The sequence below is a fragment of the Peromyscus leucopus genome, chromosome 8b, assembly GCF_004664715.2.
Source record: "Peromyscus leucopus breed LL Stock chromosome 8b, UCI_PerLeu_2.1, whole genome shotgun sequence".
Classification (NCBI taxonomy): Eukaryota; Metazoa; Chordata; class Mammalia; order Rodentia; family Cricetidae; genus Peromyscus; species Peromyscus leucopus.
The window spans coordinates 61,713,829-61,739,011 of record NC_051086.1 but is presented as its reverse complement, the minus strand read 5'-3'; the positions used below and the strand labels follow the sequence as shown (position 1 = coordinate 61,739,011).

Sequence of the window (25,183 nt, the reverse complement as noted above, 5' to 3'; positions counted from 1 at the left end):
CCATCTGCCACACAGAAAGAGCCTGGGGTGGGAGCATCCTCCAATGGGCCTCTCCATCCATGGTTCATGCGTTGGAGCCGATGGCCTGCCATTTGCTTGGACGTGAGGGCAGGAAGTGCACCAGCATGTGTTCATCTTGTGCTGAATCAGTGTTATTAACAATGGTGGCAGGATTAATACCCCTAATAATAGATCAGCGATAATGAGCAGTGCTGCTAATAATATGTACAGAGAGAGGCCCCTGACTGAGGGACACTGGAATCCTGGGCTACCTGAGGCTCCTACTAAAGTAAGCAGGTAAAGGGCAGCTGACATGCTAACACTCCTATGGGAAACATCCCAGCGAGGTGAAAAGCTCTCATGCAGCACCAAGCCTCCCTGGGATCCCAGGAGAGGAGGAGGCAAGAATGTTAAATACTTCTTCATGGTTCTCACCTGGTCAGAGGGGACAACGGGGGTGGGGGACGACGGAAGGACGGACGGACGGACTGTGAGGCCAGAATGAGGTTACTATTTCACAAGGGAGGAAGTAAGCTTCATGCCAGTCACTAGTCCATGCTGATGCCAGCCAGGAGAAGGCCTTCCCACAGACCTTACTTAGAAGGACTCCCCGAGAAAGAAAGGCGGGGGCTCTACAGCAAGCTGGGAGAGTCCAAGCTTGGTGAAGCCTTCAGGAGAGAATCGCAGGTTAGAGGAGATGGCACAAGGTCCCACCATCCCTGCCAGGTTTACAGATCAAATCCTCAGCTGCCAGTTACTGACATAGCCAATTGGCTCTGCACCCAATTTGGGGGAGCGGGGGGGTGGGGGGGAGCCGGCTCAGTTCCAGATGATGTCATTGTGGGGCGGGGTTTCCTGGCCTCAGAGACTCAGAGCTAATGGGTGCTCAGAGGCCAGCAGCAGGCTTCGCCCTTCAGCTATCCCCCACTCTCTTCAGCAGATGTGGCTTGTCACAGGAAGGAGGAAGGTGGAAATGCCTCCTGGCTCTCCAGTCCTTCCCCGTCTATATTTCCCATCTTTGGCACCTTTCCTGACTAGGCAGACTGAGGTCTTGAGGCAGCCTCCGTGTCCAAGGTCCCAGACCCTGTTCTCTGCAAGGTGCATCTAGAGGATTAAGCAGATGCCCCCACTCCAGCTCTCCATTTAGATCCCCCACCCTTTTTTTTTAGTATATTATTATTGTTATTCTTTTGGTTTTCTGAGGCAGGGATTCTCCGTGTAACAGCTCTGGCTGTCCTGGAACTCTCTCTGTAGACCAGACTGTCCTCAAACTCACAGAGGTCTACCTGCCTCTGCCTCCCTGGTACTGGGATTAAAGGCATGTGCTACCATTATCCAGCCTATTATTATTATTATTATTATTATTATTATTATTATTATTGATAGGGGGTCTTACAGTGCAGCCCAGGCTGACCTTAAATTTGTGATCCTCCTGCCTCCATCTCTTAAGTACTAAGAGTACATGTCACCAGCCCAACTAGGACAATAGTTCTATCCCAAATCCTTTGTCAGGCCTATCTCTACCATTCACGGCTTCAAAAATCCCCTGAAAAGGTGGAGCTGGGGGCTTTTCCCTATCTGGCTATCCAAGGGTGTCATGTTCTTGAACATGAGAATGCCTGCTAACTCTGAAGGGGAAACCACCTTGCCCCTGGAAACCAGATCTGGGGGTAGGCTCCTGGTCTCAGAGCAGGTAGGCAGAAGGGAGAAAAAGGGAGGTCGGAAGTGGCCCCCAAGAAGAACAGCAAAGTTCCTGTGGGGAGGGCAGTCGGGTGGACGTGAGAGGTCTCTAGAAAGAGGTCTCTAATGAGGGATAGTCCAGAAGGACCAATCTCTAAACTATGTAGTCATAGCGAGGGGGAAAGGAGACATACAACAAGTCTAGAAGGGGAAGATGGCAGCTTTGAGGGACAGCCTTTCTTGTTTCTTTAAAATGTCTTCCTGACCATTTATAAGACAGGCATTAATAGATATGTCAAAGATATCCATCCATCCATCCACCCACCCACCCACCCACCCATCCATCCATCCATCCATCCACCTACTTATCCATGGCCTGTCTATCTCTCTTCATCCATCCTTCTGTCTGTCCATCCATGCATCCACCCATCTATCCATCCACCTATCTAGAGAGGTCAGGGCTACTGGGAAGGGCCTGTGGTCCTGTGGCATTTATGGGGCATGTGACCTGCCTACCTGGCCTGGGGAGGCAGTCCCACCCCTGCCCTGGGGCAGGGGGCCGGTCCTGGCATGTGGGAGTATTTATACCTGGATGGAGGCTCCCCTGGCTACAGGCTGGATGACTCCCCAAAGCCAGGATGGTGTCCATGGCCCAGAGCCCACTGTGAGTGTTTAGATTTGGCTTCTTTGGGGATCAAGACTGGGTGGACTAAGATGGGGAGAGGCTGGAGAGCGGGGAAGCTACCCAGAGGTGGCCAAGGACTATAGAAAGAAAGCATGCTAGGCAGATGAACGAACAGGAGGCTATCAGCAGCGGACATTCTCAGCAAAGCTGGGACCGTCCCTGGAGAAGGGATGAGCCTATTTCCCTTAGCTAGCAGGGAGAGGCCCTGGATGCATAAGACAAGTGGGCAAGATTGTAAGAATTAAGACCAGCCAGGAGGTCGAGGTGCATGCCTTTCATCCCAACACTCAGGAGGCAGAGGCAGGTGAATCTCTGAGTTCTAGACCAGCCTGGTCTACAGAGCGAGTGCCAGGACAGCCAGGGCTACACAGAGAAACTCTCAAAAAAAAAAAAAAAAAAGAATTAAGATCAAATATCTAGAACTTCCAGGTCTGCCTGGGGCAGAGAAGGTAGCTCAAGAGCCTTTTCAGGAAAAACATAATGAAGTGAAGGATGCTTTCTCACCAGCCAGCTGGATGAGCCGGGGGATCACTGAGATAGCTTTGAGAAAGACCTGACCACAGGAGTCAGTGGCTCAAAGAACATTCCTAGGGGGATATGGTTGCTTTTCTTATTGCATTTCTCTCTCTCTCTCTCTCTCTCTCTCTCTCTCTCTCTCTCTCTCTCTCTCTCTCTCTCTGTGTGTGTGTGTGTGTGTGTGTGTGTGTGTGTGTGTGTGTGTGTGTGTGTGCCAGCCACAGCAAGAGTGTAGAGACCAGAGAACAATTTGCTGTAGTGGTTTTCTCCAGTCATGTGGGATCCAGGGATCAAATCCGGGCTGTCAGGGTTGAAGGTGGGCACCTTTTTCCTGTTCAGCCATCACTCTTCCCACCCATCACTCTTCACCAACCTAGGCGGTATCCAGAGCCAGAGAGTCCAGAGGACGAGAGGAAAGCCGCTAGAAACCCCTTCTTGACACCCCTAGACTCCCAGGAACCTGAGATGTGCAAGCCTTAGGCACAGTCCCCAGGTCCTTCCCTGCCACCCGCCGCCACCACCACCCCCCCCAAACGAGGTAATTAGGGACCTGCTCCAGGGAACCTCTCCCAGCAGCCAGGCAGGTGGAACCCCGGGTGGGGCTGCAGGCGAACACTGGGCACAGCCCCACCCCTCATAAAACATGCTGCCGCAGCCAGCAACAGAAACCATTAAGGTGGAACCGAGCTGGCTCCGCCTGCTCATAAAGGGCAGGCAGGAGGGCGCCGACAGGTGGGAGGGGGATGCTGAGCCCCCTGTAAGAACCCTTGGCCAGGCAGGAGTGACTGCCTAGCCTCTGTGACTCAGCTGCCACCAGGGGCTCCAGGGACAGACCCTCCCAGGGAAACCTCCACCTCGTTGAGGCGGGGCCGTGTGGTATAGTGGTTAAGGAGATTAGCTTTGAAGACTGGGTCTGAATCCTGGGGAGCACAATTTACTAGCTGGGGGACTTGGGCGAGTCAGGTTAACCTCTCTGAGCCTCAGTTTCCTGATCCATAAAAGGGGGTGACAATGCAGTTCCTTCCTCCTGGGACGTAACCAGAATTCCTGGTACAAGCCTGGCAGACCACTCTCTATATACATATACTCCATATACACATATATACACTTCATATACACATATATACACTACATATACATCCATAGGACCAACATCAGCATCTTAAGATTCAAATGATCCCTGGGCTTCATTTTGCCTGTAGAAAAACTGAAATGCAGACGAGGAAATAACTTATCTAAGACCACAAAACCAGAAAAATGGGTGTCCCCCGGACCTCACCCTTCAATGGCCCCTTCTGCCTGAGTCCTGAGGAGACAGGGTCTAGGGAGCAGATGTACCAATGGCTAGAGGCAGGATGAGGTAGGGATGCCGGGCACCCAGGGACCCAGGGCAGCCTGCAGCAATGACTCCCATTGATTCATTATCCCTCCAGCTAGCCGTTCCGGAGGGGCTTCCTCCCAGCCTCCCTACTCAGGGCCGGAGGGCCACTTCTCTCTTCCTTTGAGTCTAGGGCCCATTGGGTCTACATTTTCTGTCCCCAAACATTTCCTTCCCCTCTCCAGGGATCACAGGAGGAGCTCAGAGGGCAGAGGGTGGCAAGGATGCCCGGACCCTGAGAGGGTCTTCAACGTGTCTTGCTTGCTAACTACAGCACTGGATAAGTGTGTCTGGGGCTCTTGAGGCACAAGACGCAGGATTTTCCATTTTCTCTGTGTGGCTCTAGGCATGTTGTTCCTTCTCTCTTGGCCTCAGGTTTGTTTATTTGTTGTTGTTTTCCCCATGAAACAATGAAGCTAATGTCCTTGTTTCTCTACCTACAGTGTGCTGGTAAATTTTCATCAAATATCAGTTATCAAAAAGGGGAAGAGGGATTCTGGTTTGTTTTTTGTTTTGGTTGGGTTTGATTTTGGGTTTTGGGTGTTTTTGTTTTTGTTTTTTTGTTTGTTTGTTTGTTTTGAGACAGGGTCTCACTATGCAGCTCTGGCTGTCCTGGAATTCACTCTGTAGACCAGGCTGGCCTCAAATTCACAGAAATCCACCTGTCTCTGCCTTCTCAGTGCTGGGATTAAAGGCGTGCACCATCACATCTGGTAGGATTCTGGTTTGTAATGTTTGAAAATCTGCATGGGCAGCTATGTGGCCATGGCCAATTTGTCCTTATTTTGCTAAATGTAACATTGGAAGTGATGGATTCAGCTTGTTCCCCCAAAGCCCTGGCTCCAGCACTCTGTGCTCACTGTCCTTGGGGACCGCAGGAGGAAGAGGTGAGGTGATGCTGAAAACAAGCGACATGAACTTCTGAGTGCTCCAAATTGTGGGTCTAGAATCACGGTCTTACAGGAGAAAGGAACTTAGGTCACATCTTCCTTCCCGGTCTCCAGCCCATAAAGGAGATGTGGTGGGCAGAAGTTGGTTCTAAGTGATGGGCCATACGTGCTCTGGACCAGGTCCAGGGATTCTGCATTTGGGAGAGGGGGGAAAGGAGAGAAATCAGTTTGCTGATATTGGTATACATCCCATTGCATTCTCTGAAACCAGAGGAGACAGGGTCAAGGTTTGATAGCAATGATAATTTCCTTCCAAGTTCCTAGGCCAGTGTCAGGACCCTGGGGCCACCATGGAGGCCTCCTGAGGTAGCCAAAGCAGTAGGGACGCCTTATCTGTTCCATCCCAGGCCATTGAAGTTTCTGTAGCCACTGGCTCCACTGCAGGAGAATGAACAAAATGGCCTCAGAGGCCAGAGTCAAGAGGAAGTGCAGTCTCCGTCGGTGGAGGAAGATGATGTCAGGGAGATGATGGTGGGGGGACAGGAAAGGGCAAGAAGAGGGAGTTCCCTCCCCCACACTGGAGCTCATGCCTTAAATTAACTCTGTCCCACTGCTAATTATTAATAATAGCTATCATTTATTGAGTACGTACTGTGTGTTAAGCTATTTACAAGCAATATTTCATCTAATCCTCCAAAGAGGTATGTATTATTAGCTCTATTTTACAGAGGAGGAAACTGAGGCCCAGGGAAGGAAGTTAAGCAACATGTCCAACCAAATTCTCATCCTGATTAGGACTCAGACCCAGACCTGATTCCAAATCACCAGCCTTAAGAACTCTACCCACAGCTCCAAGGGAGGGCTGTGGCTAGGACTCCTCTCTCTCCCACCTCTCTGTCCTGAAAGGACCCTTCCCAAATACCAACTAAGGGCCCTTTGTCCAGCCGCTGAAGCGTGTGACCCCTTTAGGATGGAGTTGATTAAGGGCTCGTCTTTCCCGGACTGTATGGCTTTAGAAGAGTCAGTTAATTTCCTAAAGGGACTCCTAGACCGGGGTTTCAGATCCGCAGACCAAGGATGCACCATGGTCACTGTGTTGGGAGTCAGTACTTGTAGAACCCGCCCAGAAGAAAGCCAGGGTGAGGACCACTCTGGGCCATCTGCATCCTCAATGCAAATTGAAGGGCAGCCTTCTGAACTCAGCAGAGACCAGCTCAAATCCCAGAAATGGGGTAGTGGTTTGCAGAGCCAGAGAGCGTTAATGCTAGCTAGGAATGGAGGCTTCTGACACAGGGCATCTCCGCCAAGGTTTATACAGCTAGCTCCATCTGGGAAAGGAGGATTGGGGAGCCAGGTAGGGGTGCTTCTAAGCAAGACCGATCTTCAGGAGGGGAAGGCCCAATGGAGCTCAGGTGTCCCCACCCCTGGGGTTCAAGTCTGTACCCCTGGGGTTCAAGTCCGTGAAGCAGCAGGGCTCGTGTCTAAGTTTTCTGAGGTCATAATAAATGAAGACCAAGCAGACAGGGAAAGCCAGCAAGGGTGGCTGCCACCTGGGAACAGCATCATCAGTGCCTCCCCTGGACTACCAGACCTGAAGCAGTCAGGCCATCAAGGAAACTATAGAGCCTGGGTTAGAGGCCCTTGGGTCCAGCTGCCCTTGGTCAGTTGAGGCCAGAAGTATGATGTGTGCCCTTGAGCATTTTCTGGGTATCAGTATCTTATGCACACATGCCCCTTGATCTTCAAGAGGCCCCAGTGAGATAGGTCTACACACCCCATTTCTCAGGTGAAGAAAGCGAAGTATAGATTTACACGGTGTGTTCAAAATCACACAGCCAGAGTGTGGCAAGGCTTGGCACTGAAGTCAGATCTACCTCAAGTGTAACCACCAGTGCTCTCCCCTCCCCAGACTGCAGAGTTTAAGATCTGCAGGGAGAAACCCCTGCTCTCACACCTGGAGGGGGCTGGGACTGTATCTGGAAGGCACCGAGTTCACAGGACACCCAGTCCTCCGGGGAAGGCAGCTCTGAGCCGGGGTGAGGCATGGCAAGCCCGCCCGAGCTTTCCAGGGAGCACGGACCAGGGCAGGCAGTCATGCAAAGCTGGAGATGGGGTGTCCTCACCCCTGCCTGCTCCCTTGACGTGTCCAGTTACAGCCAGCTCCACGCTTCCCGGTCACGCCACATTTAGCATCGCTGAGAGTGAGCCTGCACAGGGATATAGAGAAGGGGTGGTGAGGACTCTGAGGGGTGGGAGAGAACCTCTCCACCCTCAAAGCCATCTATGTTCCAGCTACCACCCCCCTCCCAGCCTAAATCTATGTGGGACTCTGGACATGTGCCTTCCCTCTTTGTCACCATTAGGCTCTCTGGAGATGGCTAATTCATCAAAGACCTGTCAACCATTGACTGGGTCAAGCCCTCCCTCACACATTTCCCAGATCTGCACAGCTACTCCTCCGTGGCTTGCGGGGTCTTGGGTCGACAGAATAAGTGCAAAACTCTGGCTGTTCTTGCTGCTTGGCTCTCAGAACACCCCACCCAACATTGACTCCCATCAAATATAGAAGTGGGGAGAGAAGCTAGCCAAAGCGTAGTTCAAGTTCTGATTCTGTGAGATTGGGGAAGTCACAAAATCCCTCTGGGCCTCAGTTTCCTCACCTGGAAGACTGGATTAATAATGTGCCATCCTTACAGGCTTGTCCCGGTAAAGCAATAAGCTTGGGCATGATGGCTCTTGATTCAAATGCCAACCGTTGTGTGGGTGAAGTCAGAGAATTGCCAATAGTCAGGGTTAGCCTGGCCTACGTAGTGAGTTAGGGGCCAGCATAAACTAATGGTGAGAACCTGTATTAATAAACAACAGGGGTACCAGACGGTGATGGCACAAGCCTTTAATCCCAGCACTCGGGAGGCAGAGGCAGGTGGATCTCTGTGAATTCAAGGCCAGCCTGGTCTACAGAGTGAGTTCCATGACAGCCAGGGCTACACAGAGAAACCCTGTCTTGAAACAGGGACTACAGATATCTCAGTAAAGTAATTGCCCATCATGCGGGAAGCCCTAGGTTTGAACACAAAGCTAGACATGAAGGTGCATGTCTGTAATCCCAGCACTGGGGAGGTGGAGAAAGGAGGAGCCTAAGGTCATCTTCAGTGTATGGAAAACCATCCAAAGTGCTGCACAGAACCTTCCCTCAGTAAACAATGGCTGCTGTCAGAGATGAACTCAGGAGAATGAGTTCAAAGGTTGTTGCTCTTTGCAGAGATGGAGGAAGGCAAAGACTCAGGCTGATAAAGGACGAGTCCCAGCGATAACACGATTAATAACAAGAACTGACGTGGGTCAAGCCCTGGGCTCTGCTCACACTGTGCTCCATGCTTTCTACGCATGATTTCATTCCACTCTCGGCGCCCTGTGTGAGGCTCTGTCACTCACCTTGCTTGTAGATGCTGCTGTGGAAGGGCAGAGAGCTTTGCTGACACAGCCTCAGATGAAAGACCTCCCCTGGAACAGTGCCCCAAAGCCTCCAAGCCTCTTGACAGTTCTGGGGTCAGAGTTCTCGAATAGTCCAGAAGGGGTCAGCCCTCAGATCTAGTCCAAGCCTCAGCTTTTCAGAAAGAGGGCAGTGACGGGGGAGCTGGGAGCACTGGGTTCAATCCCACGCAGAACAGGAGGGGAGAGGAGAAGAGAGGGGATAAGGAAAAGAAAAAGAAAGGACAAAGCCTGGAAAAGTCACAGCTGAAACAGCTTGAAGGATGGAGGTGAAAACACTCACCAGATATCCCATGGGCCCTAGCAACAAGGCCCTTAGGTCACCCCACAGGGCCAGCCTCTGTATCATCAGAATTACTGTCACATGAAGCCTAGGCATGACGCCCCCTAGGCCCCCCTTCTCTCAGAGCCTACCCAGCCACTGGTAAGATCACCTATCATAGACTAGGAGACCTAGCAGCCAGGGCTCCTGGGGAGCAGGGGCTTGCTGACTCATTTGAGCCAACAAAGCTTGAGAATAGACAGCACCCCCTACTCTGAGTATCTGGTTTCTCTCTCTCTCTCTCTCTCTCTCTCTCTCTCTCTCTCTCTCTCTCTCTCATAATCTTTCTACCTCACCCTCTTCAGCATTTGCCTACCAGCATGTATCAATGTACTATCATGGCTATCATCTATCTATCTATCTATCTATCTATCTACCTTTCTTTCTTCCTTCCTTCCTCTCTCTCTCTCCCTCTTTCTTCCTTCCTTTCTCTCTCTCTCTCTCTCCCTTCCTTCCTCTCTCTCCCTCTTTCTTCCTTCCTTTCTCTCTCTCTCTCCCTTCCTTCCTTCCTTCCTTCCTCTCTCTCTCTCTCCCTCTTCCTTCCTTCCTCTCTCTTCCTTCCTTCCTTCCTCTCTCTCTCTCTTTTTCTTTCTGTCACTCTCTTTCCTTCTCTCCCTACCTCCCTAATCACATGGCTAGCTGCAAACAGGGTCTCAGCCTCGGGAAGGAGTGGGAGTGGAGGGGCGAGCCTGGGGTCGGCCACCCCAGACGTTGGTCCTCGTTCTCATCGTAGCCGGCTTTCTTCGAGGCCAGGACCGGGTGATGGTGTCCCTACTCCCTCCGCAGACTGACGTCACACTGCCAGGCTCCACTCGACTGGAGGGCGAACCCCAAGGGGACCTCATGCAGGCTCCGGGCCTCCCAGGCTCCCCTGCCCCACAGAGCGTAAGTACCCGGTGCCTAGGCCTAGCATTAGGACAAGCCTGGTAGCTTGTCCAGAGAGTAGACAGTCACTGCCCCGCACAAGGACCTCCAGGGTCTACTTTGTCCCTTGTGCCAACAAACCGATGACTCTAGACCCAGAAGGGCTCCGAGCCCACATGGATCTCCGCTCACCCCTCGGTTTGGTGTTTCCCAGGGCAAGGTAGGGAGCCCCCTCAGCCTTGGGGTACCCCACATTTAGGAGAAGTATGCTTGTATCAGGTTGGGATCCCAAGAGCAGTTTATGTCTTTCCCATCAATTTGAGATTCCCGAGGGCTCCGTCCCAGACTCTATTATCTCAGCACAGAGTAGGGTCCTGGCAGGTCTCCTGGTCCCACCTCCATTTACAGGTTCTCTCCACTCTGTCTACCTAGAAGCATGCCAACTTCAGCTGCTCGTCATTTGTGCCTGATGGCGCCCCAGAGAGAGCACCCTCACTGCCCCCCCACAGCCCAAGCATTGCATCTCCAGGCCCAGAGCCAATCCAGGGCCACTGCACAGCTGGACCCGGCCCAGGCTCCTTCTGCCCCTCTCCCTCAGACAAGTATCCTGGCTTTGGCTTTGAGGAGGGCCCAGCAGGCAGCCCAGGGCGCTTCCTCAAGAGCAACCACATGCCTTTCCACCCCTACAAGAGGCACTTCCATGAGGACATCTTCCCGGAGGCCCAGACGGCCATGACCCTTGATGGACACTCCTTTAAGACTCCGGGGGCACTGGAAGCATTCGAAGAGATTCCTGTGGATGTGGGGGATACCGAGGCCTTCCTGCCTGGCTTCCCAGCAGAGGCTTGGTGCAACGGACTCCCTTACCCCAGCCAGGAACACAGCCAAGTTTTGGTGAGTACCAGTGGCCAAGTGCTTCCCACTTGCTCTCTCTTGGCCGCCTAGAAAGAATCCTCAAAGCCAGACATGGCGGCACATGCCTGTAATCCTAGTACTCAGAAGGCTGAGGCAGGAAGATTGCCTGAGATTGGAGGCCAGCCTATGCCTATTTATGGAGACTCCGTCTCAAAATTGGGACCCCACTGAAGCAGCAAGTACAGAGGGTAGGGGACACCTGGCTCTATGCTGGCCCCCGGGGGCTGGGGGGGGGGGATGCCAGACTGGCAGGCATGGAGCAGGCCAGGTGGAGGAAACACATCGGGGGATGGAAGCTGGCAGCTTCCCAGAGGGTGCTGAGTCAAGATTCCAAAGGGTGACTTCTCTGTTTGTTTAAGTGTTAAGAATGCTCAGCCAGACCAACACTCCCCTATGCAAATGTGAGGAGAAAAAAAAACACATTCCAGAGAGAAAAGGTTCTTGCCAGAGCGTCAGAACACAAACCCACCAAACCAGTGTGGACTCAGGGGCATCACTAGTCTCTCCAGGACCCTTCCAGACCCTGCTTTTTTTTTTTTTTTTTTTTTTTTTTTTTAAATTTTTGTGTGTGAGACAGAAAATAGCTATGTTGCCTAGGGCTGGCCATGAACTAGAGAGTCTCCTGCCTCAGTGTCACTGGTGCTGGAATTACAGGTGGGCTCCTGGACCTATTCTTTGGCCAGAGCAGGCCTCTACGTACTCATATAAGTGCTTTGGAAACCATCTTAAAGGGTTGGCGTGCACTTCCACAGCCAGATCCGCCAGCCCTGTGACCTCCGGCAAGTCGCTTAATCTCTCTGAGCCTCGTGGGAAAAGTAATGTTAAGGGTGCCGGTCTCATAGGAGTACGGCTTTGGGAAGCAAAAGGGGGGCTTGCTTCCCGCTCCCCATCTCTGTTCCCAAGGCCATAACTGAGTGGGGCCAGCCTGGGCTCTGCCTCCCCCAGGGGTCCACTAACCTTCTTCACCTCCCGCTTCCAAATGGGCCCATTCTAGTCCTTAGCCACTCCCAACAGGAAGGAAGATAGGGAAACAGATGAACACCCATCAGGTGTGGCCAAGACAGGATCTTACTCTGTTTCCGGAGCCGTGACAGCTTTTTCTCAAGCCTTTAGAATGTGGTAGCAGCCACAGCAAGACACCCAACAGACCAGCGATTGTCCCCCCACTCAATGCAGCCCCTGGTCACTGGGCCGTGTGCTTTCTCTCCAGGGCTCCATTCAATCTTCCCAAAGCTCTAGAGAGTCCCCACCCCATCTTGTGAATCAGGACCTGGGCTCTCTGGTTGAAGCCTCATGCCTTGCCAGGATATCCCCAACCTGTAAAACAGACATCCACCTGGCACTATGAAGACAAATTGTACCCAGGGGCCCACCGCTGCCTGGTCCACTCTCTGGATGACTGATGCCACATAGTTTTCCCTCTCTGGGATCAGCCCCGCCATCTGTCAAATGAAGGGTTGGAGACGATGCTTGTGGCCCTTCCAGGCCCAAGATCCTGTGATTACGGCAATCTCTGCATCAGCAGCCCTGGGGCACACCCAGAAAGTGGTCACAGCTAGCTTTTGCCCCTTTGGGGCCAAATTCCCAAAGGCCCCTGGGAATCCTGGTTAGAGCAGTCTGATCCTGGCTTGTCTATCTACCGGGACCTACCTTGTGTACCTTGCTGTCTCTACTCGGGACTTGGCTCTGCGCTAGGCCCTGAGGACTCCACGTGGGCCTCTCAGAGATCTCTGGTCCCACCCAAGTCTATGTGACCACTGACCAGCCTCCATCATTTCTCTGGCCACCTAGCTTACGCCTGTCACCTGCAGTGAGGCGGGATGTGGGGAGCACTGTCCATTTCAGCCTAACCCCGCCACTGGCTTGCCGATTTCCCTCAGGAAAACCCCCTACCCATCTCTGTTCATGGATCCTTCCCCAAGAGTCAGCTTTCAGAGAGTCAGAGAGGGATTCCTTTAGGGTAAGGTTCAAGACAGGAGAAAGGATGGGGGAAAAAAATCTTTCTCTTCCAGCAGAGATCAGAAGTTAAGGTCAAGGCCCCAGCTCTGGACAGCGGCCCTGGCATGTACTGCTACCAGCCTCCTTTGCAGCAGCATATGTACTGTTCTCAGCCTGCCTTCCACCAGGTAGGTGTAGGGCAGGTGGGCATACGTCCCGGAGCTCTCAGCAGGTTGTGCGGGTGTTGCTGTGTGCGATGTGTATGTCCAAGTGGGTGTGTATGTGGGTGGACAGGTGAGGACCTCGGACAGCGCTCCCCCAGGGGAGGAACAATGGCTAGTGGACAGAGAAACAATTGCCTTTTTCTAGGTGCACTCAGGACTCTCTGAACCCCTCCCTGGTGGAGGCCGGAGCGTCTCAAACAGAAAGCGTAGCCGAGACGGAGGCAGTCATGCTGTGAACCACAGAGAGGGAGAACCGTCCCAGACAGACAAGAGCAGAGAGGCAAGGGGGGTGTGGTGTGACGCACAGGCTGGGACAAAGGGCTCCCATCCAGGTCACACCTCGCTGTGTGACCTTGTCCTTAAATTTCCCTTTGCCTAGAGTAGGTGGTCACACGTGTAGGGGTGGGGTCCTCCCTGTCGTCTTTGCCACCCTTGCTCGCCCTTCTCCACCCCGTTGCCCCGTCTAGCCTCTCCGGAACGGAGGAGATGCTAAATAATTGCCCCACACTGGCAAGGGATGGAGGGATTTTGAAAAGAGACAGAAAAGAGCCCTAGAGCAGCCAGGCAGCTCCCTTGGAGTCACTGGGCAAGACAGAGCAAGTGGCTGCCCAGCGCCCAGCTCCATCCACCTGCAGCCTGGCACTCAGACAGGCCTTGCCTGTGGAGCAGGTTCTACTCCGGCTCTGGCATTGGCCCTGATCCTAGCCAAGGCAGGAGGCAGGCTGAGAAGGTGGGGGGTCAGGCTGCCTGCTGCGGGTACAGAAAGTGGCAGAGAGGCACACAGAGACACACGACATGAAGGGACGTCCTCCCTTACAGGAAGGACCCAACTGCAGAAGCCTCAGCTTTTCTGAGGCTCCTGACCTGACTCAGGGTAAAGGATGTCCCCGAGGCAAATCTGCCACATCAGGGACCAAGCCACCACAGGATGAAGGTGACCCGCAGACCCTAAGTGGCCTTGCCATGCCCAGTCCTGCTTTGAAGACCTCTGCAGTCTTCAACGTCCTTAAACAAGATGGCCGCACCCAGGGCTTTATGGAGCCCGGAGAGAGGGTGACTCAGGCACTAAGTGTCTCTCGGTGACCTGGAAAGAACACTTCAGCCTGGAGCAGCTGGGGGAGTCAGAGTCTCCAACCCCCAGCCCCCATAAAACACCATCCTGGCTCCGCAGCCACTCCCTTAGCCGTAAAACCACCTCCTACCCCCACCTGCCCACCATCATGACCGGCTCTTTCAAAGAGCCACTGAAACTCGTAAAGGTGGCCATGCCTAGAACACACCCAGGCTGGACATCCCACTTCCGGCCCTGCGTTCCGAAAGAGACACAGGAGGCCCGGAGTGCCTGCCTGCAAAGTGTAGCACTGTGGGCCCCCCCCCCCCGCTTCCCATCCCATCGCCATGGCAACCCCAGGTACCTCAAGGGCTGAGGGGAAAGAGTTGGAGAAAGACCGCTCTGAGGCCAGCTGAGATTCTGAGTTCTAGAGTGTGGATCTCTACCCAAGTCCAAAACGTCCTTCCCACCGTCCGTTCCTCCTCAGCCATGCCATTGGATATGGAGTAGAGTCCGTGACCAACGGGAGGAGAATCTGGCCTCAGTTCCCTCTCTGGATATGTGTAAATGGAGGAATGGTGCCCCACTTGGGAAGGCTTGGTACCGTAGTAACTACTCTGTGCCCTTTGACCTCTACAGTACTCCCCCGGTGGAGGCAGCTACCCTGTGCCTTACCTGGGCTCGGCTCACTATCCCTATCAGCGGATCACACCTCAGGCCAGCGCCGACGGGCACCAGCCACTCTTCCCCAAGCCCATCTACTCCTACAGGTACATGTCCTAGCACATGTGGGGCAGAACTAGGAGCACTGAGGGGAAACTAAGGCACGGGATCCTCCAGATGTAAGGGTCATTGAAGGGGACAGAAATCATACCTAGTAACCTCCAAGGATGCTGGAGAAGTGATCCCTGCAGGTGGGCAGGTAGTAGACACATAACCTTTGACCTTTCGTCTGACCCCGTGGAGTCTCAAACGGTTAGACTCAGAGGATGCTGGCGATTTGGGTAGGTGGGCCTGTGAGGGCCTATCTTGGGGCCCAGCACCCAGTACTAGAGTTTAGGTGGGGGATTAAGGGTGCTCATTGCCTGCCGCCCTCTTCCAACATTTAAAAACCAATACACAAACGGCTCTGCTTCTAACTGTGAAACTGCTTAGTCGTCTGGAAGAGAAAGGGGGAGACAATTCAGGATACTGGAAGTTTTATGTGAGAGAATGGGGAGGCCGGGCTTGGCCCACAGCAGGAAGCCCTGCTCCCTCCCTGCTGGCCACCGAGGACTGAGCAGTCTGGGTCAGGATGTGTAAGGATGTGTAAGGATGCACGGGAAACTTCCATTCCCGAAGCTCTTAGGAAGCTGGCTACTGCACTTGATTTTATCTTTTTTTCCATTTCAAAACTAAGGAAACCAAGGCTTAGAAAGTTCCAGACAGGCTCGCACATCTAATGGCTGTGTCAGAGAGCAATCTGGCTTTCCAGATTCCACAAACTGCTTCTGCAGTTCAGTCTCAGCCTCACAGAGTCCGCTGGCTGAGGGAGAGCTGAGGGCGGTGGGGACCTGGTCAGAGGGCCTGACTCTCAGGAGATCTCTGTTACAGCATCCTCATCTTCATGGCCCTGAAGAACAGCAAGACCGGAAGCCTTCCAGTCAGCGAAATCTACAATTTCATGACAGAGCACTTCCCGTATTTCAAGGTGAGTCTAAAAGCCATCCTCCAGCATGAACGCAGGAGGGGCCCGGTCCCAACCTGCTTCTCCTGTGTCCAAGGTGAAGGGCAAAGCTTCGGGGCAGTGGGGAGGTGCTAACAGGGCTGTACATGGCTGAGAGAGAGAGAGAGCATCACCTCGAATGTACCAGGCCCCAAGCTCCGTCCTCCATAGCAAAGCCGGGGAGGACTCTGTGACCAGAGAGCTCAAATGCTTGCTCCAGGTTACACAACAGCATGCGTGTGTGTGTGTGTGTGTGTGTGTGTGTGTGTGTGTGTGTGTGTGTGTGATGTCAGTTCCAAGAGGTTTCGGGGATCAGCTACCTTTCCCCAGACTGAGAGGGGAAGGCAGGTGATGGGAGTGTCTCCAGCCTGGGCCAGGGTGCTGTGGGCTGGAGGAATTCCAAGTTGGAGCTGGTTGCTAAGGCAACAGGAGTACTGGAACGAGTCACCTTCCAGAGTGAGATTAACATCTGCCTCTATGGGCGGCATGCTGAGCTTCACTTGGGCCTGAAAGTGGGGCTCACAGTCTCGGGGTGTCCTGAGAATCCAGCTGGTTCTCCCCTAACCCGCGTGCTGCATTAGCTTCTATTCCCCACAGAACAGACTTTTAGGCAACTCTCAGCAAGTCCTTCCCAGCGCCCCTGAGACAGGAAGAGGGCTGAGAGGGACCCTAGGGAAACGGAGGCATGGGATTACTCCATATGTAACAGTTATGGCAACGTGAGGTGGAGGTCCCACCCAGTGGATTTTCAAATGTTCCTGGACAAGATTCCTACCCAGGGTGGGGGTGGGGTAGAATAAACTCACCCCTGACCCTTGATCTAACACTGGTGGGCAGGGGTCATGTCTGCCTCTGGGTTGACTTGGCAAAGATGGTCCCTTAGGGGGGGGGGCCTGCTAAAGTCCAGTCTCCTGGGGACCCGACAGGTACCCTGTGAGCAAACTTCCCAGAGAAGGTGGGCCATCCTTCCAAGATCACACAGCAAATGGACCAGCGGTTGAGTCAAGCTATTTGGCTTGACACACAGCCCCCTTAGCCTTGACACATGTTCCCCGGGCACCCCTTGCACAGACATCTTCTTCTCCTAAGGCGGGTGTTTCTGTTGGGGTGTACAGTCCCCAGGGTGGATGCTGTCTCATCCACTACCCAGGCCAGACAGGCGCTGAGGCCCAGGCCATAGGCGGTAGGAGGTTCCTGCCTCTACTTCTGTGGTGGCATTGTCTTGCCTGGGGACAGCTGCTGGCTGGTGTGCACACAGCCTGGCATCTGCTCATGCTCCCACCAGGCCGGGAGTGGGTGAAAACGTCCTTCAGCGTGGCTTTGGCTGGAGTGGAAAAGTCCACTGACTTGAGGTTCTGAGAGAGAGAAAAATACCGTCGTCTGTATGGACTGCTCCCGAACCCCAGAACCTCCCGGGAGGAATAGACACTTACTGGCCAGGGAAAGGGAAGTGAGGCCCCTCCCTGCTCCTCTGGGCCTTCTTCCCTGCCCACTCCTGGCCTTGCCCCCAGCCCCTCCCTGTATCTCGTCTTCCTGGCTTAATTATTTTTCCTGGGAGCCGTGTAATCCCTGTTTTATGGGGCTGAGGAATGAAGAAGTCTAACAGCTTTTTTTGGTTTGGTTGTTTTTCTTAGCTGGTTGCATCACCTCCCTCATGCCTGAGTTTACATTTGACTTCAGAGAGAGTGTGTGAGGATGGGGCCCGGCTCCATTGTAAGGCCGGCCCCATGGGATGACCTGGGCAGGGCCCTTAGCAGAGGAACAGAGCTGGAGCCCAGGACCGGTTATTGTTTCCTTGTGTGATCCAAGGCCAGCTTCTTTCCTCTCTGGGCCTCAGTTTCCCCCTCTGGAACATGTCTGTTTGGACCAGTTCATACATAGATTCCTTCCAAGCCGACAGGCTCCTTCTGATCCTCACTAAAAAAAGAGTTCAAAGACTCCACCTCTCACTCATTAGAAGGTCATTGTTCGGGGTGAGTAGAGTGGACTCTGAAGTGGACAGTACTCAAAGGACAGGGTGGACTCTTAGGTGGACAGTACTCATACCCAAGGCAGCTGTTGTGGGTGTCCCACAGTCCTGTGAGTCAGGGATGTGGGACCGAGGAAGTGTCCGACCACTGTGCATAATTGTTAGTGCTGGCCATCCCGCTTCCAAACAGGAAGTGGCTGGGGTGGGGGCTGCCCTGGCATCCCAAAGTCACAGGTTTATAGGACCATAAAGGTTCCCAGTGCCCATTAAGTCTGCCCATGGGGCGACAGAGCTTTGACTCTTAGTAGAGACAGCTGTGGGAGTCAAAGGAGGTCCAGCAGCTTCAAGAACCTCCCCGGTAACCCTTGATGAACCTCGGGGGACATCAGAACCAGACCCATGACAGGCTAGCTGTCCCCAAGAACGGCTCCAGCAGCTGCTGCCAGCAACTCACAGTGACGCTGGCATCAGGGCCCGGTTCTGCTGGGCGTGATTCAGCTTGGCTGCACCCTGGGGCAAGTGAGCTAGGGAGGAGGGCGTGGCCATCCCTCATTAACCAGAAGCACAGGGGCTGAAAGGGGGAGGAGCCAGAGCGCGAGTGTTGGAGGAGTCCATCAGCCGGGTGGCCAGAGTCCTGGTTCTGCCCACAGTCAGCCCCCGCTAGACTCAGGATGGCCACAGAACCTTCAACTGAGCCAGAGGTGGGAGGTGGGAGGCCCATGCTCCCCCCGCCGCCCCCACAGCCTCTCACCCAACTGAGTCAGCTTAATGGTTTTTACAACCCTCCCTGGGCACAATTACTGCACCGGTGGCATGACCAGGCCTCCTAATGGGTGTTTATTCTGTTGGCACGAGCACCCCCTGCCTGAGGGTTGGCCTCCCCACCAGGGCACACCTCCAGGGCACACTCATGCGAACTCACACCCACACACTCAATCATGGATACACACGCACTCGGAGACACTTTCTCACACACAGCCATCCTCACTCGGGAGTTCAGAGACCTGCGCTCACACTGAAAGACATCCATCTAAGGAATGCAGTGCATACTTGCCTACATACTACTACCCCTGTCTTCACCAACGACACATCTGCAATCAAACATGTAGGCAACAGGTGCGCTACCTCCCACTACTCACCGACCGTTTTCTGCCAAGCTTGCCCTGGAGGGATGAGGCCGACCCAGAGGAGGGGCATTCTGCTTCCCTCACCACATGCACACCTTTAAGACTGGCCCCAAAGACTTTAAAAATCGTGATCTTCTGCTTTCTACAAAGGGGGTACACAGGTCAGAAGGCCCAGTGAGCACACTTCCTGCTTCGATGGGGACATAGACCAGAGGCCTAGGTGGCATTTACCAGTTGTCCCTTAAAGAGGAATCACAAGTTGGTCCTAGCGGCTGATGCCTGTGACTTTAGCACTCAAGAGGCTCTGAGGCAGGAAAATTGTGAGTTCGAGGCCAGCCTGGCCTACAGAGCGAGATCCCATCTCGAAAAGGGGGGCGGGTGGTAAAGAGCATTGGAGAGATGCTCAGTGGTTAAGAGCACTGGCTGTTCTTGCAGAGGACTTGGGGTCTGTTCCCAGCACCCACATGGCGGCTCACAACCATCTGTAACTGCGGTTTCAGGGGATTCGGTGTCCTCGATTGACCTCCACCGGCTCCTGTATGCATGTGGTGTGTAGACATACACACAGGCAGCCACGTGCACACATAAAATAAGTAAAAAAAATACATAAAGGATCATAGTCCTCTGAAGGGTCCGGGCTAAGAAGTAGGAAGGACGAAGGCAGGTTTTAGATTAAAAACAAATTTATAGCCGGGCGGCGGTGGTGGCGCACACCTTTAATCCCAGCACTCGGGAGGCAGAGGCAGGTGGATCTCCGAGAGTTCGAGGCCAGCCTGGTCTACAGAGTGAGTTCCAGGACAGGCACCAAAACTACACAGAGAAACCCTGTCTTGAAACAAACAAACAAACAAAACAAACTTGTAGTCAAGTTTCCAGTCCTTCCCCACAGCTAGAGGGTTCTAAGCATGTTTTTGGTGCTGAGGACATCAAACCATAGAGTGTGTGGAAATTCTGTGTCCTGAGTTGATGAAGGAATGTTCTAGAACCCAGACCTGGAACCACTTCTTGCTGCCGGAGCCCAACCTGAATTCTTTCTGCTCTGCTCTGCTCTGGCAGACGGCGCCTGATGGCTGGAAGAATTCCGTTCGCCATAACCTGTCTCTCAACAAGTGCTTCGAGAAGGTGGAGAATAAATCCGGAAGTTCCTCTCGAAAGGGCTGTCTGTGGGCCCTCAATCCTTCCAAGATCGACAAGATGCAGGAAGAGCTGCAGAAATGGAAGAGGAAGGACCCCATCGCTGTGCGCAAAAGCATGGCCAAGCCAGGTGAGCCACCCCCACCCCCACCCCCACCCACCCACCCACCCACTCCCACCCCCACCCCCACCCCACCCCCCACCCCCCCGAGAAAGGCCAAGGGACTCCTGTGTAAGAAAGGGGAAGAGCGAAGGAGCCTGCCTGCGGGAGGGTCCCAGGCTGGGAGGCTGTGAAGGAGGGAGACCTCATGATGTTTCCTTTTGGACCTTTCCAGAAGAACTGGACAGCCTCATTGGAGACAAAAGGGAGAAACTGGGCTCTCCGCTGCTGGGCTGTCCACCCCCTGGGATGGCAGGCCCAGGCTCCATCCGGCCTCTGGCACCCTCAGCTGGTCTCTCTCAACCTCTGCACTCAATGCACCCAGCTCCAGGCCCCATGCCTGGCAAGAACCCTCTGCAGGACCTACTAGGCGGTCATGCACCCTCCTGCTACGGGCAGACCTACCCACATCTTTCGCCCAGCCTGGCCCCTTCTGGACACCCGCAGCCATTGTTCCCACAGCCAGATGGGCATCTAGAGCTGCAGGCCCAGCCGGTCACCCCCCAGGACTCACCTCTACCTGCCCACACACCACCCAGCCACAGTGCCAAGCTTCTGGCTGAGCCTTCCCCAGCCAGGACCGTGCACGATACTCTGCTGCCAGATGGAGACCTTGGTACTGACCTGGACGCCATCAACCCCTCTCTCACCGACTTTGACTTCCAGGGTGAGCTGGGAGCAGGGGAAGGAAGGGTGGGACAGGACCAGAGAGGTGTTCTTGGCCATGTGTCCTGGCCTCTCCATGTCTCCAGGGTGCCACCTGCTGGCTCCTGAGATTCTGGTCACCTGAGGTAGATGACGAGGACTAAGTGTTGAAGCTACCCATTCATTCCTTGCCATCCAGAAATAGGGTAAACTGTTCTTGCCCCCATCTTCCTCCTCTTAGTACCCTGAACATGTTCCAGATGACCTCATCATCAAACTTCTCATCTCTGACAAAGCTGGGAAAAGCTAGAAGTCCCATAGCAAACGTGGTTGTGACAGACCGGGTGCCTGAGCGTCCCAAACACACTGATGTTCTCTCAGCATTCACCCTCCACTGCAGGAGACCCTCTACAGAACGTAGGACCTCACAGCTAGCCGGGTGGTAGTGGCACACGCCTTTAATCCTAGCACTCGGGAGGCAGAGACTGGTGGATCTCTGTGAGTTCGAGGCCAGCCTGGTCTACAAAGTGAGTTCCAGTACAGTACACAGAGAAACCCTGTCTCAGAAAAACCAAAGAAAGAAAAGACCTGAGAGCTAGGCATGTCCTATTGAGATTTGAGGCTACAAGCCCAGAGAGGGCATCTATCTATTCCCTGCCATCTTGTCAGCTCCATCCTGCAGCCAACCAAGTCCCACCCTCTTCTCTAAGTCCCACCCCTTTCCAGCTAAACTGCTGTGTGCCCCCAGACTCTGCCACTGACCACAGGAGGTTTGGAAGAGGCTGCTGATCTACACCTTAGGCTACTGGAAACAGCTTCACATAGATCTTCATCCCAGGCCTCTGTAGATGCAGAGACAAGACAGCTGCAGAGGAGGCCCGGGACACGTGGGATACTATGAATACCTATTAGAAGGCTGGAGATGTGGCTGGGGGATAGAGCATTCGCCTAGCATGCACCAGGCCTTGGTTAGACTCACTACCCCAGCACCACAAAACCAAAACAGAACCCTACCTTTACTTACTCCTACTGAGTATTAGGCATCTTGCAGATGTTACATGTGTTCTCCCGGTCTGGACCTGTGGAATAGCAAGTGGTATGACACACAGAGATCATGCAAACCACTCAAGGTCACTCACCAGAAAGAAGGGGTTAGGATTGGAACCCAGGTGGCCAAGAGCAGACAGTTGTCAGATCTCTCCACCCTGTAGTGCTGATGATGTTCCAGGAGGATTCCAGTCACCGGCCCGCCACAAGGCAGGTCTCATGACCCGGAGGGGAATCCGTGGTAGCACTGTTTTTTTTCCTCAGAGTCAAGTACCCTTTCTGGTTCTATCCTGTACATTGGGTCCTGTGAAAGGGGAGGCCTAGGGAGTGAGACCTGTGGACCTCATCAGGTCCAGGGCACAGTGGGAAGGTCTTAGGCTACAAATCCACCTTCTTTGGACACCTAGGCAGAAGCTTGAGTGAAGAGTTTCTGGGGGGCCCCCAAACTGCCCCTAGGTACGGCCTTTGCAGCAACCCGTCAGATGAGGAAATCCTTAATCTTCTCCAGTGCCCCTAGCCCCCAAAAGAGGCACAGAGGTCACCTACATCTACAGCAGTGGTTCTCAACCTGTGGGTCACAACCCCCATGGGAGACGTATCATATATCAGATAGCTTGCATTTCAGATATTTACATTACGATTCATGACAGTAGCAAAGTTACAGTTAGGAAATAGCAATCAGATTTTGTGGTGGTGGTGGTGGTGAGGTCTCCACAACAGGAGGAACTGTGTTAAAGGGTCGCAGCATTAGGAAGGTTAAGAACCACTGGTCTGAACCTGGCTTTCACTCTGTGCTACCTCGGAGCTGGACTTTGAGGTTCAGAAAAAAAATCAGTGATTTCTTGGGGTCCCAGAGCGGGTGCCAGGAGCCTCCCCAATCAGCCTCACTCCCAGTCCTGCTCTCTAAGGCTCCTGAGAAGCTCGTGTGGGAGTCAGGCTGTTCAGCTGCCCTCCAATGATGATGTTTCTCTTCTCCCCACGCTCCTCCCCCACTAGGAAATCTGTGGGAGCAGCTGAAGGATGACAGCTTGACCCTGGACCCCCTGGCACTGGCGACCTCGTCCCCCACGTCGTCATCCTCCATGTTGCCACCCCCACCAGCAGCCCATTGCTTCCCCCCAGGGCCCTGTCTGTCAGAAACAGGCAATGGGGCAGGTGAACTGGCGCCTCCAGGCAGCGGGGGCCCCGGGGCCCTGGGAGACCTGCACCTCGGCACCCTCTACTCGGCCTTTGTGGAACTGGAACCCACGCCCTCCTCAGCTGCTGCCGGCCCTGCTGTGTACCTCAGTCCCGGCTCCAAGCCAATGGCGCTGGCTTGAGCTGTGTCCAACATCAGCTCCCGCCTTTTCCTGGACTGAAGTCCCAGCTAGCTGCCCATATCGGGCTCACCTTAAAGGTCACGGAAGGAAAACGCTACCTGTCTCCTATGCCACTCAGCCAGCTTGTTAACCGAGAGCTGGGGGACCCACCCGGGATGCTGCCTGATGGACCCGCTCCTCACGCAGGGACCCCGCAGGGCAGGTGTCCGCAAAGAAGCAACAGCGCGCCCCCTAGCTCCAGCTCACTCGAACTTCAGCTCTCAAGCGGGCAGGGAAGCTCAACACACCTACCTGCTCACGTGCCTTACACGCAGAGGTAGCCACAGAACATCGCAGAGACTGCCTTGATTTCTAGGGCAGCTGAGAGCTAAAAGCTTTGGTTAGCCAAGCTCAGGGCCAGTGTGACAGGTCACAACCCCCCACCCCACCCCACCCCCAAGCCTCATCTAATTCCCATGTGCTCTGTAGGCCTGGCCCACTCCAGTAAGGTTCTCTCCCGGAAGTCTGTATTTATTCTCCCATCTTCACCCCTGCACCCACAAGGGCTCCTCCCATGTGGCCTGTGAACCCCTTAGGGAGACTGCTACTTCATAGTCAGGCTTATTTACCAGTCCATCCTCAGTATATACTCTGGCTGGCCACCTCCAGGGTGACCCACAGAAAGGCAGTATCTACCAAACTGAGCCCAAATCCAACACAAAGTGCTTGGAAACACCCTTGTCCTCAGAAACTTGAACTTGTCCTCCTCCCGAAGTCTCAGTCACACGCAGGGTCCCCTCCAGGTTGCCGTAGTCTCATTCTTTCTCAAAGAGAAGGTCACATGGTTCAGGTCCAGCCTCCTAGTTGTTATCAATGGTCTCAAGCAGTCTGGGTAACCAGAGATTGCAGCCTGCTACAGGATAGGTGTATGGTGTGTGTAACCACACACACACACACACACACACACACACACCCCTGCATGGCAGACTTGGGACACCCAGGGAGCAAACAGGATGTCTGTGGAACTGGGGCTGTGACTCAGATGTCCACCATGGCCCTCCAAGTGGGATCTTCAGCCTTCTCCGGGCCTGAGGGCAACAAGTACCTCCGAAGGTTGTCCTCAAGCTCACACGAGGGTGAGCAGATCCCACAGTAGTCTACCATTGTCCCCTGTCCTAGAAGAATAAAATAAGTGCCGGATGCCGCAGACACTGAGCCTTCATTTCTGGATCTTCACTCTCCAAGCAGAAAGACCAGGCCACTAGACAGCTAGAAGGACTTTGGAAATAGTTTTTAAATTTATGGTGTGTGTGTGTGTGTGTGTGTGTGTTGATAAATGTGCACTGTGCATGTCTGTGCATCATGTGCTGGTCCAAAAGAAGGCATCAGATGCCCTGGAGCAGGAGTTACAGGCAGTTGTGAGTCTCCTGATGTGGATGCTGGAAACCAAACTTTTCTAGCAGAATAACAAGCACTCTTAACTGCTGAGCCATCTCTCTGTTCCTAGAAGGTCTAGACCAAGCAGAGTAAGCAATCAGGCAAGGCCTCTTCCCAGAGGAACTTAACAGTGCGAGTCCGGAATTGCCCAACCAGAGGAAGGAGGCGACCTCTCAAAGCCTCCTCTAACTGACACCTGTCTGCTGCCCTGCCCTCCCCTAACCTCACAAGAGAGAATCACTGTTGGAGCTGGAGAGATGACTCTGTGGTTAAGAGCACTTGCTGCTCAGCCGGGCGGTGGTGGCGCACGCCTTTAATCCCAGCACTCGGGAGGCAGAGGCAGGCGGATCTCTGTGTGTTCGAGGCCAGCCTGGTCTACAAAGCAAGTTCCAGGACAGCCAGGAATCTGTTACACAGAGAAACCCTGTCTTGAAAAAAACACTTGCTGCTCTTCCAGAGGACCTGAGTTTGGTTCCGGGCAACCATATCAGGTGCCCTATGACCTCCATAACTCCAGGACCAGGGGATCTGATGCCCCTGGCCTCTGAGGGCACTGTACTCACATGCATGTACTCACTGGTATACACACCTACATATAATTTTTTTTAAAGAAAAGAAAGGGTCACTGCCCTGTCTAGACTGTGTCTTCCTGTCCCCATCTGGGAGAGATGCCAAGTCTGTTTGAGGCATCTTGTCACTGGTTCCA

General features: G+C 53.8%; 1 protein-coding gene across 4 annotated transcripts in view; it reads left to right on the top strand.

The window, feature by feature from the left end:
* The window catches only part of Foxn1 (forkhead box N1), a 29,956-nt gene extending 5,707 nt beyond the window's left edge, over positions 1 to 24,249 (top strand). The window contains exons 2-9 of one of the 4 annotated variants that reach the window (XM_028867036.2): positions 9,697 to 9,848; positions 10,263 to 10,721; positions 12,755 to 12,868; positions 14,595 to 14,725; positions 15,549 to 15,645; positions 19,813 to 20,020; positions 20,226 to 20,717; positions 22,739 to 24,249. In XM_028867036.2, coding sequence (XP_028722869.1) covers positions 9,726 to 9,848; positions 10,263 to 10,721; positions 12,755 to 12,868; positions 14,595 to 14,725; positions 15,549 to 15,645; positions 19,813 to 20,020; positions 20,226 to 20,717; positions 22,739 to 23,061 — 1,947 coding nt within the window. In that variant the 5' untranslated portion in view covers positions 9,697 to 9,725 and the 3' untranslated portion in view covers positions 23,062 to 24,249. Of the gene's footprint in view, positions 1 to 9,696; positions 9,849 to 10,259; positions 10,722 to 12,754; positions 12,869 to 14,594; positions 14,726 to 15,548; positions 15,646 to 19,812; positions 20,021 to 20,225; positions 20,718 to 22,738 lie in introns of all 4 variants that reach the window. The other 3 variants (XM_037201025.1, XM_028867035.2, XM_037201026.1) reach the window with 3 other exon arrangements.
* The last annotated feature ends 934 nt before the right edge of the window (positions 24,250 to 25,183 follow it).